General features: G+C 47.4%; 1 protein-coding gene across 9 annotated transcripts in view; it reads right to left on the bottom strand.

The window, feature by feature from the left end:
- Nucleotides 1–421: 421 nt before the first annotated feature.
- Nucleotides 422–16,678, bottom strand: part of kifc1 (kinesin family member C1) — a 28,333-nt gene continuing 12,076 nt past the window's right edge. For all 9 annotated transcript variants that reach the window (XM_078205965.1, XM_078205968.1, XM_078205966.1 and 6 more), the window contains 9 exons: nt 12,279–12,407; nt 11,132–11,248; nt 10,061–10,234; nt 9,222–9,389; nt 8,177–8,315; nt 7,448–7,587; nt 3,118–3,191; nt 1,860–1,935; nt 422–858 (listed from right to left, as the gene is read on the bottom strand). In XM_078205965.1, coding sequence (XP_078062091.1) covers nt 814–858; nt 1,860–1,935; nt 3,118–3,191; nt 7,448–7,587; nt 8,177–8,315; nt 9,222–9,389; nt 10,061–10,234; nt 11,132–11,248; nt 12,279–12,407 — 1,062 coding nt within the window. In that variant the 3' untranslated portion in view covers nt 422–813. The remainder of the gene's footprint in view (nt 859–1,859; nt 1,936–3,117; nt 3,192–7,447; nt 7,588–8,176; nt 8,316–9,221; nt 9,390–10,060; nt 10,235–11,131; nt 11,249–12,278; nt 12,408–16,678) is intronic.

Below are 16,678 nucleotides of genomic sequence, written 5' to 3'. Positions count from 1 at the left end.
TGGGAACAGGCTCAGGTTGCAGAGATACTTGATGAGTGGGTGCAGTGAGAGCTTACGGCTCACAGATGGAACTCTCCTTGGGAGATGATGGACAAGCGAGAAACTTGCCCCAGAATTCACAGCCACTGGCTACACCCTGTGGCTGGTTATATTTGCCTGGTTAGGAGGTGATGATGAAAAAAACTTTGCTGTTTGGACAATATAACTTGATTAGCATCTTAAAAATGTATTTGTCCATAGTGTTTACACAATAATAGCGAGGACTTTCCTCTTGCACTGATTGCCAAGACCCCAAACATTGTTTTTTTTCTCCAAATGACATTCCATGCCATAAACTAAGGGCCGTCCAGAAGGTACAGTGCACTCGGTGCAGCACAGGAACTGAATACAAACAGGAAAAATAATTGCAGCCTTTTTTTTTAAAGAGAAAATTTACTGTTTATGAATACAAAGAACAAGACAGGTTAAAATCAATCAGCTTGGAGTGCACACAGCAGGGTCACAAAGAGGAACCGCAGCTGAACACACAACACAAAAATCACCTCATTTTTTTTGTTTAAAAAGTAAATTCACCCTGGAAATGAGAGGTCAATTCCTTCAGGCCTCTTGGGTAATTCCAAAGATGCCTCATAGGGAGATATAATATATACATATATATATATAGAAAGCAATGTCATACAAAATTTGCAACTCTTAAGGAGCTACTTTGGAAGCAGGTTTACTGTGGTGACACCTTCTGTATTAAAATGACAGAGATTAGGAGGAACCGGACTGACACTGGTCTCTGCTTGACGACCGCACGGCTGTGGATAACTACTTCCGGTTCACCTGTGCCGTCCCAATCACACAATTATTCACCTGAAGGAGAACATACCGTTTAGCAAGTTGTAGAGTTAGGATTAAAAAGTGATTCTCTAACAATCACTCTTCCTGCCCAGTAACAACGAGGTCCCAGTTCTCCCAAAATACTGACTTACACATCTTTGGAAACTAAGGTGCAATTTAGCACGGCCAATCCACCTAACCTGCACATCTTTAGAGTGTGGGAGGAAACCGGAGCACACGGAGGAAACCCACGCAGACACGGGGAGAACGTGCAAACTCCACACAGAGAGTGACCCAAGGCTGGAATCGAACTGGGTCCCTGGCGCTGTGAGGCAACAATGCCACCATCCTGCCCAAAGGATGCTAGATCCAGTGTCACTATCTAACCTGCAGAATAACTGTGGCATTTCTGTTATCACAAGCTAGTTTACCCTTGTATGGGTCACCTGCTGAAAGGGGGGGCTAGGTAAAGGGCTCATACAGAGGCATTATGGTTAGTATTGGTGGGGTCACAGCTGGCACTGTGTCTAACCTCATAAGAGCACACGGGTTTGCTTTATAAACTCCAGCAATAACCATGGCTCTTTGGTAGCCTTTCTGACTTAAATAAACAGGCTCTTCAGATATTGTACAAAGGATGCTCGTAGAACAATTGGATATGGAAATAAAAGCAAAATACTGTGGATGCTGGAATCTGAAACAAAGCCAGAAAATGCTGGAAAATCTCAGCAGGTCGGACAGCGTCTGTGAAGAGAATAGGGCCAACGTTCTGAGTCAGGATGACTCTTTATCAGAGCTCTGATGAAGGATCATCCAGACTGGGAACATTGGCTCAATTCTCTCTCCACAGATGCTGTCAGAGCTGCAGAGATTTTCCAGCATTTCCTGTTTTTCTTGGATATGGAATTAACATGCCTTCAATCACAGCCAGCTCCTTATTAATGGTTCTCCTTAACTCTTGCACTACTGTGTCCCACTGTATATAAAACACTAGCTACCAGCTCTGAAGCATTAAACCACTGCATTCAACATACCTTATTGGCAAAACGCAGGGAATTGAGCGACTCACTGAAGTTCTCCTCCAACGGAGAGAGATTAACAAACATCAGCCTGCAAAGAAAAGGTTTCCAATTAAAAACCCACAAGCTAGGTAAAATGCAGACTATTTGGGAGGGTGAGGGGATTTTGGGGGGGGGGGGGAGGAATGAAGAGTTGGCCATTCAGCCCACTGGGCCTGCTGCCCCATTCACGATGATCCTTAACTCCACTCTCCTGCTTGTCCTCCCAAACAGATCGACAATCTCCTGAAACACAGTGAACCAGCCGCTCTGGGAGAGAATATCAAACACCACTCACCCTCTGAACGTTTCTCATCTCAGTCCGAAATAGTTTTTGAATGGTGTTCCCTTTCTCCACTTCCCCCATGTGAGAAAACACCCCCTCACCCTGCCAAGCTTCCTCAGGATCTTTATTCCAATAAGATCTCCTCCCATTCCTCCAAACTCCAACAGGCCCAGCCTGTCAAAGCTTTCCTCGTGGGAACACTTCCTCATCCCAGGAATCAGCTGAGTGAACCTTTACAAGTACATATCTCCTTAGTCAAGGAGACCAAACCTGTACCAACGTTCTGTACATTTGAAGTGAGATATCGGAATTATATTTCCCATCCTTGTAACTAAGGCAAACATTCCATTTTCCGTTCTAATCACTTGCTGTTGTTGCAGGTTAACTTTACTCTGTGTAGCAGGAAACCCAGATCCCTGGGTACTGTACCATTCTGCAGTCTCTCTCCATTTTAATCTTCCTGCCAAAATGGACAGCCTCATTTTCCTATATTAAATACTCCATTTGCAAACTCACTGAACCCGTCTGTGTCTCTTTGCAGATTGAAACTAGCACCTTATTAAATGCCTTTTGAAACACAAATATACTGGTTCCCCTGATAAATCCTCAAAGAACTCTAGATTTGACAATGATAGTGGCTTTTAAGGGGCGCCTTGGGAATAGAAGGATATGATCCCCGGAAGGGTAGGGGGTTTTAGATCGGTCAGGCAGCATGGTCGGTGCAGGTTTGGAGAGCGGAAGGGCCTGTTCCTGTGCTGTAATTTTCTTTGTTCTTTGTTCGATTTCCCTTTCACGAAACCACGCTGACTCTGCCTGGCTGCATCATTTTTTTCACTCCAGCTACTGGTTCCTTGATAATAGATTCTAACATTTTCCCCGCTGACAGAACTAACTGGCCCATGGTTTCCTGTCTCCCACCTTTCTTGAATTAGTGATGTTGCAACTTACGTCTTTGAATTGCCTCCAAGATTATTCTGGAGTAGGTAAGTTAACTTGCTGTTCCGGTAGGGAATGTGAGATTCCTAGAAAAGACAAGTACTTTTTAGTGATAGGTTTCGGAACACAACCTCAACCAATGTCACTCTCCCCCACTCCAGAGATTTGAGTGTGAAAATCCAGGCCGAGACTCCAATGCAGCACCACGGCAACGCCACACTGTTAAAGAGGTCGTGTCTTTCAGAATCCTGAAACGGGGTCCATCTACCCTGCGCTCGATGCAAAAGATTGTATGGTGCTATTCTGCAAGGTAAGGGAGCTCTCTCTCACATACACACACCTCAAATCAACATCATGAACAGATTGATGGGAAAATGTGCTGTGCACAAAGGGGTTTCCGATGTTACATTAGTGGCTGCAAAGCATTTTGTGACGTTGAGGCTGTGAAAGGCAAGTCTCCCTGTTCCTCACATGTAGTTCCCACTACAATGGACACAAACAGCACAAGCTTCCCACTTAGCGAGAGGAACGGCAAACTTTGCAGCAAAGGAAATGTGTCACGTGTGAGCTAAGCTTCTCTTTACTGAATGTGATTGAATCTGTAAACTTACCTGTGTGCGTGCAACAGGTCTGCATTCGCTTTCTCAGAATGACCGCCAACCAGATAGAGCTGCCTTTAAACACTAATGCACACCTTCAACCATCTGCATCAGCCTATTCCATAGGTAAAACAGTCAGCAGTAAGCTCCCACATCCCAATGTTTTAAAAATTCTCTCCTGGGATCCGCAGGTTAAAATTCTGTCCAGGGCCAGCACAGTGGTTGGTGCTGCTGCCTCAGAGCCAGGTACACGGGTTCGATTCCAGCCTTAGGTAGCTGTCTGTACCGAGTTTGCACATTCTCCCCGTGTCTGCGTGGGTTTCCTCCGGGTGCTCTAGTTTCCTCCCACACTCCAAAGATGTGCAGGTTCGGAGTTTTAGCGGGATAAATGTATGGGGTTATGGGTATAGGGTAAGGTGCCCTGTTGGACAGTCAGTGCAGACTCAATGGGCCGAAAGGCCTCCTTCAGCACTGTAGGGATGCTATGATCGGAGTATCAGTGACAAGGCCAGTTGCTCATCCTAAATAGCCCCAGGAGGGTGGTGGTGAGCCCAGGCTGACTAAACTTCCCAGATTTGATGTAAATATGATCTGTCAGTCATTACGGAGGCGACACTGCAGCATAACAAGGATTGGGTCCTGAATATTGAGTAATGGCATTCAAGAATAGGAAGCTCGGTGGCAGGGTAGCACCGTTGGTTAAGGACGGCACTGGTGCAATAGTTAGAGATAACCTGGGTTCAGGATGTGAAATCAATAAGGAATAGTGTGGGAACGAATTCACTCGAGGGAGTGGTCTACAGGCCCCCCAAGTTATCGCAAACTGTACGAGAAGAAATATTGGGTGCTGAAGAGACGCAATAATCATGGGTGACTTTAATCTGTATTTAAACTGGAAAATCAGGCTGGCAGCAGTAGCCTGGAGAAGGAATTTAGCAAATGTTTTTTTCATAGAGAAACTGACCAGGAAGCAGGTTCTATTAGATTTGACTGTGTAATGTGACAGGATTAATTAATGACTTCAGAGTAAAGGCATCCCTCGGTAGCAGAGATCACAATAGGATTGTATTGTTCCTCCAGTTTGAAATGGGTCCGACACTGGTATTTTAAACTTAAATAAGGGCAACTATGTGGGCATGAAGGCTGAGCTGGCCGCAGTGAACTGGGAGATTAGGCTAGGGAATACATTGATAGAGAAGTGGTGACAGGTATTTAAAGGGATATTTCAGAATACAGAGGAACATTAAGGGGCAAACACAAAGTTAGGGTAAAAGAAAATAACTGCAGAAAGATGAGAACCAAGTCAGAATGTAAGAACTGCAGAGAGTGTCTATGAGGTTCATCAGGAAAAGACGTTCGAGAATAAGAAGCTGGTTAGGAATGGAAAACCAAAAGGAAGAGTTTCTACAGGTATCCAAAACAAAGAGTGAGTCCTCCGGAGAGCGACACTGGGGAGTTAATAGCAGAGGGAAGGAAATGACAGAAATCTTGCTTCAGTCTTCTTTGTAGAAGATCCAAACCCATTCCAGTCAGATCGAAATGAAAGATGGAAAGGTGAAACTACAACCATCAGGGAAGCAGCAGTGACAAAACTCAGTTTCTGAGGGACTTCACCCAGGGGCTGGCTGGAAAGAGGCGGCTGATAAGATAGTAGATACACTGGTGTTAATATTCCTACATTTTCAGCAAATGTAACCCCTCTGTTCAAGGAGGGAGGCAGGAAACAGGTGGTTGGTGTGAAGTCTGTTGAGGGGAAGGTGTTCAATTCCATCATTAAGGAAGTGATAACTGGACACTTGGAGAAAGTTGGTCACTGGGAAGAGTCAGCATGGTTTTGGCAAAGGGAAATATGTTTATTGGAGTTCTTTGAAGGAGTCACATGTGCTGTAGACATGCCACACTTGGATTTGCAGAAGGTATTTGATAAGGTGCCACAAAGGTTATTGTGGGAATTGAAAGCTCATGCTGTCGGGGGTAACATGTTTGCACGGATAGAAGTTTACCTGTCTGGCAGAAAACAGTCAATGAGTCTTTGACAAGTGGAGTCTCGCAGGGATCTGTGCTGAGGCCTCGGGAGTGAAGGCATGCTAGCTACATTTGCAGCTGACACAAAGAGAAGCGGGAAAGTATGTTGTGAACAGGACATAGGAAGCGGTCGGTGGATGTACAATGACTGGACAGAAATCTGGCAGATGGAGTATATGGCATGTGAAGTGGTTCACAAGAAGAATAAAAAAAGCAGTGTTACTAATCAGAGCACGGCTGCAGGATTGTGGAGCGCAGAGTGATCTAGGCGCTCCAGTGCACAAATCAGACAAAGTTAGTATGCAGGCACAGCAAGTAATGGAGGAAGATGATGGAATGCTTTCCTTTATTAGGAGAGGATTTGAACAGACAAATCAGGGTGTTATGATTCACTTATACAGGGCATTGGCGAGACATCTCAAATAGTGTGTACAGCTCTGGTCTCCTTATTCAAGGGAGGATGTCAATGCATTGGAGGTGGTTCAGAGAGGGTTTGGTAGATTGATACTGGAATGAGTGGGTTGTCTAATGAGGGGAGGTTGCACAGACTGGGCTTGTTCCCATTGGAGTTTAGAAGAGTGAGGGCTGACTTGATTGATGTTTATAAGATGCTGAACACCTTTACGTGGTGGGTGTGGAATGGCTGTTTCCTCTCATGGGGGAGTCCAGAACTAGGCAGCACAGTTTAAAATTAGAGATTGCTCTTTTAGGCCAGAGATGAGGAGAATTTCTCTCTCTCGAGGGTTGTGTGACTTTGGAACTCTCTGTCTCAGGAGGCAGTGGAGACGGGTTCATTGAAAAGTTTTAATGCAGAGGGAGAAAGATTCCCTGGGTCATTGGGTAGAATGTGGAAATCTAAACACAAACAGATCAACGGTGATCGTATTGATGGTGAAGCAAGGACGACGGGCCAAATGGACGACGGGCCTACTTCTGCTCCTATTCCGTATCTTTGCATTTGCTGCAACTGTCCCGTTATTTGACTTTCCAGCAGGTCAGGCCTTCCTGGGATGGGATTAATCCCAGGGCAGGTTAGCACTGGGAGGTGCATGGGGCCCCAGCAGGTCAGGCCTTCCTGGGATTGGATTAATCCCAGGGCAGGTTAGCACTGGGAGGTGCATGGGGCCCCAGCAGGTCAGGCCTTCCTGGGATGGGATTAATCCCAGGGCAGGTTAGCACTGGGAGGTGCATGGGACCCCAGCAGGTCAGGCCTTCCTGGGATGGGATTAATCCCAGGGCAGGTTAGCACTGGGAGGTGCATGGGGCCCCAGTCAGCAATACAAGACTTGGGGTGCTTCCCCTGCCCGTGGCACCAGTTCAGGCCAGAATTACCCTTTGACCCGATGACTCCATTCTTGTGGTCTTGCCAGTGTAACTCCCACCCCCAGCACACCTTGAGCGTCCCTGCTCTTCTTCACCCAGAGTTGAGCTCCTTCTGGAACTTGTGCAGTCTATGTAGTATAGGTGCACCAACAGGAAGGGAGTTCCAGGATTCTGTGATAGTATTTAAAGGCATTGCTGAAATGGTACTAAATTCACTCAGCGGCCACCACTGAGTATCCTTACATGGAGAAAATGGATAAACACAAACAATGACCCATGTGAGCCATTGACGAGTGGGCTACAGAGGGAATCCTCTCAATCTGGGGCCTGGGGGTTTGTGTGGGGAGAAGGAACAGAGATATTTGTTCGATATTTCACCCCATGCTGCATCTTACCTTGCTGGACAGTGACATGATGACATGACCAAGGCAGGAAAGGCTGGTGTTGATTGCCTGTGCCTCTCTCAGACGGTCGCCCTTGGATTGAGATTTGTCTAGGCGTTCGCTGCCTGCCAGGTCCACCAGACTCAAGGTCGCTGAGGAGAAACAAAGACCGAAACAAGGACCGGAAGACATGAGAAACGGCAGAGACCATATTCCACGCTTAGATAACAAAATGTCACAATCTCAAGTGGCAAACACATCAATAACCAAATTCAATATAACCCCACTCTTTAAAAACGGCAGACAGAAGGGAAGAGAATTACAGACTGGTTAGTCCAACATCAGTAATAAGGCTAATTACTGAGTCGATTCGAAAGGATGCGGTAACAGCTAAAAGCTGTCTTGAGACTCCCGTGATATTCTCCAGCCCCCAAAAGGTGGGAGTGGAAAGCCCCCCCCAACGGAACAGTTACAGAATGCAGAGATAGAGGCTGCATCAACTTTTCATACTGAAAAGAGGAATTAGCAAAGCATTTGGCACTCTGGCTTCATAAGGAGGAGGTATCATGTACAAAAGGAGGGAAGTTTGCTGAGCTTTCATAAGGGCCTGGTTCGCCCACACCTAGGAGCTGCTGTGTCTGGTTCTAGTCACCACATTTAGGAAGGATGTGAAGGCTCGAGGAGGGTGTAGGGAGGTTTGCCGGAATCAGTTACAAGGTAAATGCTGGGACAGATACATACATGTACACTGAAGATCGCGGTCAGAGTTACTGCCCTCAATCTGGAGCTGGAAGACGCTGTGACTCCGGGAGGAATGGTCATTTGCTGCAGTCTTCGCTACGGACCGATTGGCTTTGGCCATTGCAATCAAATTGTGAACCTGTTGGGGGAAGGACAGGATTGGAGAAAAAAAGTTTAACTGCAGCTAACTTGGCTTTAACTCTGCTTCCTGACTGAAATTCAACTTAAAAACCCAAAGCTGCTGAACACAGCGATTCCAACTGGATGGAGTTGAAAGAAGTGGGAACAGGGAAGAGGCCATTGAGCCTCGAGCCTCAGTGGGATCAGTGGTGATACAACTCCGTGTGCTTCCTGCTGATTGTTACTGAACCAGGAGTGATTTAAAATGAAAAAGTCGAGTGACAAAACCATAAAACATAGGAGCAGAATGAGGCCACTCGGCCCATCGAGTCTGTCCACCATTCAATCATGCCTGATAAGTTTCTCAACCCCCATTCTCCCATCTTTTCCCCATAACCTTTGATCCTCTTACCAATCAAGAACCTCTCTCTCTGTCTTAAAGACACTCAATGCCTGGCCTCCTCTGTGGCAATGAATTCCACAGATTCACCACCCTCTGGCTGAGGAAAATGCTCCTCATCTCTGTCCCTTTACTCTGAGGCTGTGCCCTCGGATCCCAGTCTCTGCTAATAATGGAAACATCTTCCCCACATCCACTCTATCTGGGCCTTTCAGCATTCTGTAAGATTCAATGAGACCGCACCCCCCATCCTTCTAAACTTCGAGTACAGACCCAGAGTCCTCAATCGCTCCTCATCCGTGAAGACGAGTGATCTGCCCGAGGTGAGCAGAGCACAAGCAGCCCTGCTCAGCTTCACGGTAAAGAATTTACATTCACCACAAGTCAGCCCTGGAGGATACAGTGAGCAGTTGCTGCTGGGTTAAATGAACAGTGCACCATATAAACAGCCAAGAAGTGGGTATTTCTCTCAGAAGAGGTCCCCTTATGAACACAGATCCACAATGTCACAAAACACGCACACACCTGATCCTTCATGGTGACGGTGACATATTTGAGGTTTGTGACATGCAGTTGTTTACTTTTGTTGTTGAGGAGTTTGATCTCGTACTCAACATTTTTCTCTGGTTTGGTAACAAGCAGGTCACGAATTGTCTCGTTGTAGATCTCCAGAAAGCTGGCAGTGAATTTATACTGGAACAGATAAAGTGTGCACAGATTAACAGCTGATGGGATTAACTGACTCAAAGCAATGAACATGAGTATTGGATCGGTGAAATCAGTAATACATTCACTGCTGAATCAGAGCAAACCTCCTCTCCCATGTCCACACGCAGCACCGTAACTAGTTTAAAATACTTCCTCTTCTCCATTAGCGCTCTGTGACACCTGAAGGAGTTACAGAAATGCAAACTCTTTCTCCTGACGGCTGTAATATTGAATAAAGTCTGCCACATTATCTGGAATTCAGTGCTAGCTACAGACTTGGCCAATGTTGCTGTTACACTGGACTGGAGTAAACAGGGAATGTACAGATGATGTGGTTCCAGGGGCTCACAGATGTGTAGGTCTTGATGCATACAAGATCTGCCCTGAACATACCTGTCCCAACACACGTCATAGAAAAGGATTTTGTTCCCCAGTCAGAGATAGCAATCCTCATACAGTACAGAATCGAGGGGCCCTGGTTACCCTCAGAATGGAGTGACCAATAGAAAGCTCAAAGTGAATATGAGTAGTCCATCACCATTTCTTTTTCTGAAAATGGGTTTAATTACAGAATTCTGACAGCTTCTGGAGAAGGATTCGCTGCAACTTTGTACGTCCAGCGCATGGCGATGAGTACACGCCCAGCAGTAACTCACCGTCCATCCCATGGTCTTCAGTTCCTGCGCTGTTGAGAAGATCTGATCAACAGCTCGGGGAATCATCCCTTTCGTGTCACATGTCATATCATCGGGTCCTTCCATAGTAAAGGTCTTCCCACTGCCCGTTTGCCCATAAGCAAAGATGCACACATTGTATCCATCCAAGGCAGACTAGAAGACAGAGAGGGGGAAGAGAGAAAGGCAGAGTTATTCCATGTTGAATATGAACTCATTCCCCAATACCTCAGTTGCCTGTCTTGTCCTTTGCTAAAGCACCAACTCCTTGCACCCTGAACCAGAGGTGCAAGGGGCACCATCCATGGAATGGTAGTGACACTGGAATACCAGGCAGGGACCCAGGGACACCAGTCCCAAAGTGCCAGGGTCAGTCGGAACATCTCTAATGCACTGGCCAGATAGTAAACCTAGCATTCCCATTCTGTGCAGTCTAATCCACAAACTGATGCCTTTACCGTGTTGAACACAAGAAGATTATTCAACAGTGTACATACAGGGTAACCCTTTCCTCTGGTGGACAAGTCCTGGTTACAGGGATGTTTAGGAGCCAATGTTTTCACAGAAAGGGTAATAGAAAGCTAGCACTCTGCCCTAAAAGCTGTGCATGATGGGAGAAGCTACCAAAATAAGCCGATTTTTACATTTATAAAAGGTAACAGGGGTTTAGAGCAGGTAAATGGGTCACAGGTCACACCATCGAATAAATGAAATGGCCTAACAGGCTTGAGGGTGCACAGCCTTATCTTCTTCTGTGAGTGGAAAGGTTCATTCCAGCAAACAAATGAATGCTAAAGTTAACATTTCAACACTAATTAGACAGGAAGATGCTCTCCTGTACTGACTGGTGAAGATAAGAAAGGCTGAGGGCAGAATATTTAAACTGCCTGCACATTCACAGAGGTGGTCTCCTGTATAATGCTACCTGGGCCACCCTACCTGACCCCTACCCACAGAGACTGCCGTGGTGAGCCCAGCTGCACACATTCCACACTATCTGGCCTATCCTGGGCCATTACCTGGGCTAATCTACACTCTTCCCCATCTCATTACCTGGACCAGCTGGGAGATATCTTCAAACACATCCTTCTGTGTGGCTATTGGCTGGAAGACATGGTCAAAACTGAAGTCGTATTTGAACTCGTCCTTCCGATCATGGCCAGTGTGAGACTGCAGAGAGGGAAAAAGTCATGTGAAAGAAGCAGACATTCCAGGTCTCTTACTCAGAACATCCAACATTTTGTGCTTTTATTCACGATTTCTTGCTGAACAGAATAGAACGCAGGGAAAAAAAACCCACAATAAAGTAAAATCAATTGGACATTTCAAATGACATTTCTCCCATTTCTGTGTTGCTGAAATAGAATGTCCTGCCTGGTGCCCGGACATGGCTGGCAGCGGCTGGTTTTGGGTTGGGGGTGGGTGGTACAGTGCCCTGCCTGGCAGCGGCTGGTTTTGGGTTGGGGGTGGGTGGTACAGTGCCCTGCCTGGCAGCGGCTGGTTTTGGGTTGTTGCTGGGTGGTACAGTGTCCTGCCTGGCAGCGGCTGGTTTTGGGTTGGGGGTGGGTGGTACAGTGCCCTGCCTGGCAGCGGCTGGTTTTGGGTTGGGGGTGGGTGGTACAGTGCCCTGCCTGGCAGCGGCTGGTTTTGGGTTGGGGGTGGGTGGTACAGTGCCCTGCCTGGCAGCGGCTGGTTTTGGGTTGGGGGTGGGTGGTACAGTGCCCTGCCTGGCAGCGGCTGGTTTTGGGTTGGGGGTGGGTGGTACAGTGCCCTGCCTGGCAGCGGCTGGTTTTGGGTTGGGGGTGGGTGGTACAGTGCCCTGCCTGGCAGCGGCTGGTTTTGGGTTGGGGGTGGGTGGTACAGTGTCCTGCCTGGCGCGGCTGGTTTTGGTTTGGGGGTGGGTGGTACAGTGCCCTGCCTGGCAGCGGCTGGTTTTGGGTTGGGGGTGGGTGGTACAGTGCCCTGCCTGGCAGCGGCTGGTTTTGGTTTGGGGGTGGGTGGTACAGTGCCCTGCCTGGCAGCGGCTGGTTTTGGGTTGGGGGTGGGTGGTACAGTGCCCTGCCTGGCAGCGGCTGGTTTTGGGTTGGGGGTGGGTGGTACAGTGCCCTGCCTGGCAGCGGCTGGTTTTGGGTTGGGGGTGGGTGGTCACCGGTTTGAAGGATCGGATCTTTTCCACGTGCTCTCTGCAGGAATATCTTACCTCTTCACTTTTGGTCAGGATGATGACTTTCTCATCGCTGGCAGAGAACTGAACATTTTGGATTTCACTGAGACCTTCCCGTTCCGAGTCCAGCAGAGGCCGAACGCGGCAGATCACACGGATATTACCCTGCAAAGGAAGAGGAACGAAATACACTTCATCTGGTGTTGTTGATGAAAGGGGGTATTCTTGTTATCGGTTAATTGGGGGTCCGGACCCTTCATCCATGTCTCAAAACAAAAGCCAGGATCTATTGAGCCGGTCTCTGCTCCGGAATCTAAGTGCCCGCTCGTCACGTCAGCTGGGATCATAACACACACCTCCTGTCCACACTAACACTGTATACCCCATATACCCACCTCCTGTCCACACTAACACTGTATACTCCATATACCCACCTCCTGTCCACACTAACACTGTATACCCCATATACCCACCTCCTGCCCACACTAACACTGTATACCCCATATACCCACCTCCTGTCCACACTAACACTGTATACCCCATATACCCACCTCCTGTCCACACGAACACTGTATACTCCATATACCCACCTCCTGTCCACACTAACACTGTATACTCCATATACCCACCTCCTGTCCACACTAACACTGTATACCCCATATACCCACCTCCTGTCCACACTAACACTGTATACCCCATATACCCACCTCCTGTCCACACTAACACTGTATACCCCATATACCCACCTCCTGTCCACACTAACACTGTATACCCCATATACCCACCTCCTGTCCACACTAACACTGTATACCCCATATACCCACCTCCTGTCCACACTAACACTGTATACTCCATATACCCACCTCCTGTCCACACTAACACTGTATACCCCATATACCCACCTCCTGTCCACACTAACACTGTATACCCCATATACACACCTCCTGTCCACACTAACACTGTATACTCCATATACCCACCTCCTGTCCACACTAACACTGTATACCCCATATACCCACCTCCTGTCCACACGAACACTGTATACCCCATATACCCACCTCCTGTCCACACTAACACTGTATACCCCATATACCCACCTCCTGTCCACACTAACACTGTATACTCCATATACCCACCTCCTGTCCACACGAACACTGTATACTCCATATACCCACCTCCTGTCCACACTAACACTGTATACTTCATATACCCACCTCCTGTCCACACTAACACTGTATACTTCATATACCCACCTCCTGTCCACACTAACACTGTATACTCCATATACCCACCTCCTGTCCACACTAACACTGTATACTCCATATACCCACCTCCTGTCCACACTAACACTGTATACTTCATATACCCACCTCCTGTCCACACTAACACTGTATACCCCATATACCCACCTCCTGTCCACACTAACACTGTATACTCCATATACCCACCTCCTGCCCACACTAACACTGTATACCCCATATACCCACCTCCTGTCCACACGAACACTGTATACCCCATATACCCACCTCCTGTCCACACTAACACTGTATACTCCCATATACCCACCTCCTGTCCACACTAACACTGTATACTCCATATACCCACCTCCTGTCCACACTAACACTGTAGACTCCATATACCCACCTCCTGTCCACACTAACACTGTATACCCCATATACCCACCTCCTGTCCACACGAACACTGTATACTCCATATACCCACCTCCTGTCCACACTAACACTGTATACTCCATATACCCACCTCCTGCCCACACTAACACTGTATACCCCATATACCCACCTCCTGTCCACACTAACACTGTATACTCCATATACCCACCTCCTGTCCACACTAACACTGTATACTCCATATACCCACCTCCTGTCCACACTAACACTGTATACTCCATATACCCACCTCCTGTCCACACTAACACTGTATACTCCCATATACCCACCTCCTGTCCACACTAACACTGTATACTCCCATATACCCACCTCCTGTCCACACTAACACTGTATACTCCCATATACCCACCTCCTGTCCACACTAACACTGTATACTTCATATACCCACCTCCTGTCCACACTAACACTGTATACCCCATATACCCACCTCCTGCCCACACTAACACTGTATACCCCATATACCCACCTCCTGTCCACACTAACACTGTATACTCCATATACCCACCTCCTGTCCACACTAACACTGTATACCCCATATACCCACCTCCTGTCCACACTAACACTGTATACTTCATATACCCACCTCCTGTCCACACTAACACTGTATACTCCATATACCCACCTCCTGTCCACACTAACACTGTATACCCCATGTACCCACCTCCTGTCCACACTAACACTGTATACTTCATATACCCACCTCCTGCCCACACTAACACTGTATACCCCATATACCCACCTCCTGTCCACACTAACACTGTATACCCCATATACCCACCTCCTGTCCACACTAACACTGTATACTCCATATACCCACCTCCTGTCCACACTAACACTGTATACTCCATATACCCACCTCCTGTCCACACTAACACTGTATACTCCATATACCCACCTCCTGTCCACACTAACACTGTATACTCCATATACCCACCTCCTGTCCACACTAACACTGTATACTCCATATACCCACCTCCTGTCCACACTAACACTGTATACTTCATATACCCACCTCCTGTCCACACTAACACTGTATACCCCATGTACCCACCTCCTGTCCACACTAACACTGTATACTTCATATACCCACCTCCTGCCCACACTAACACTGTATACCCCATATACCCACCTCCTGTCCACACTAACACTGTATACCCCATATACCCACCTCCTGTCCACACTAACACTGTATACTCCATATACCCACCTCCTGTCCACACTAACACTGTATACTCCATATACCCACCTCCTGTCCACACTAACACTGTATACTCCATATACCCACCTCCTGTCCACACTAACACTGTATACTCCATATACCCACCTCCTGTCCACACTAACACTGTATACTCCATATACCCACCTCCTGTCCACACTAACACTGTATACTTCATATACCCACCTCCTGTCCACACTAACACTGTATACCCCATATACCCACCTCCTGTCCACACTAACACTGTATACCCCATATACCCACCTCCTGTCCACACTAACACTGTATACTCCATATACCCACCTCCTGTCCACACTAACACTGTATACCCCATATACCCACCTCCTGTCCACACTAACACTGTATACTTCATATACCCACCTCCTGTCCACACTAACACTGTATACTCCATATACCCACCTCCTGTCCACACTAACACTGTATACCCCATGTACCCACCTCCTGTCCACACTAACACTGTATACTTCATATACCCACCTCCTGCCCACACTAACACTGTATACCCCATATACCCACCTCCTGTCCACACTAACACTGTATACCCCATATACCCACCTCCTGTCCACACTAACACTGTATACTCCATATACCCACCTCCTGTCCACACTAACACTGTATACTCCATATACCCACCTCCTGTCCACACTAACACTGTATACTCCATATACCCACCTCCTGTCCACACTAACACTGTATACTCCATATACCCACCTCCTGTCCACACTAACACTGTATACTCCATATACCCACCTCCTGTCCACACTAACACTGTATACTTCATATACCCACCTCCTGTCCACACTAACACTGTATACCCCATGTACCCACCTCCTGTCCACACTAACACTGTATACTTCATATACCCACCTCCTGCCCACACTAACACTGTATACCCCATATACCCACCTCCTGTCCACACTAACACTGTATACCCCATATACCCACCTCCTGTCCACACTAACACTGTATACTCCATATACCCACCTCCTGTCCACACTAACACTGTATACTCCATATACCCACCTCCTGTCCACACTAACACTGTATACTCCATATACCCACCTCCTGTCCACACTAACACTGTATACTCCATATACCCACCTCCTGTCCACACTAACACTGTATACTCCATATACCCACCTCCTGTCCACACTAACACTGTATACTTCATATACCCACCTCCTGTCCACACTAACACTGTATACCCCATATACCCACCTCCTGTCCACACTAACACTGTATACCCCATATACCCACCTCCTGTCCACACTAACACTGTATACCCCATATACCCACCTCCTGTCCACACTAACACTGTATACTCCATATACCCACCTCCTGTCCACACTAACACTGTATACTCCATATACCCACCTCCTGTCCACACTAACACTGTATACCCCATATACCCACCTCCTGTCCACACTAACACTGTATACTCCCATATACCCACCTCCTGTCCACACTAACACTGTATACTCCCATATACCCACCTCCTGTCCACACTAACA

This window comes from Mustelus asterias, unplaced genomic scaffold (genome assembly GCF_964213995.1).
Source record: "Mustelus asterias unplaced genomic scaffold, sMusAst1.hap1.1 HAP1_SCAFFOLD_1130, whole genome shotgun sequence".
NCBI lineage: Eukaryota > Metazoa > Chordata > Chondrichthyes > Carcharhiniformes > Triakidae > Mustelus > Mustelus asterias.
This window is presented reverse-complemented; position numbering and strand designations above follow the sequence as displayed.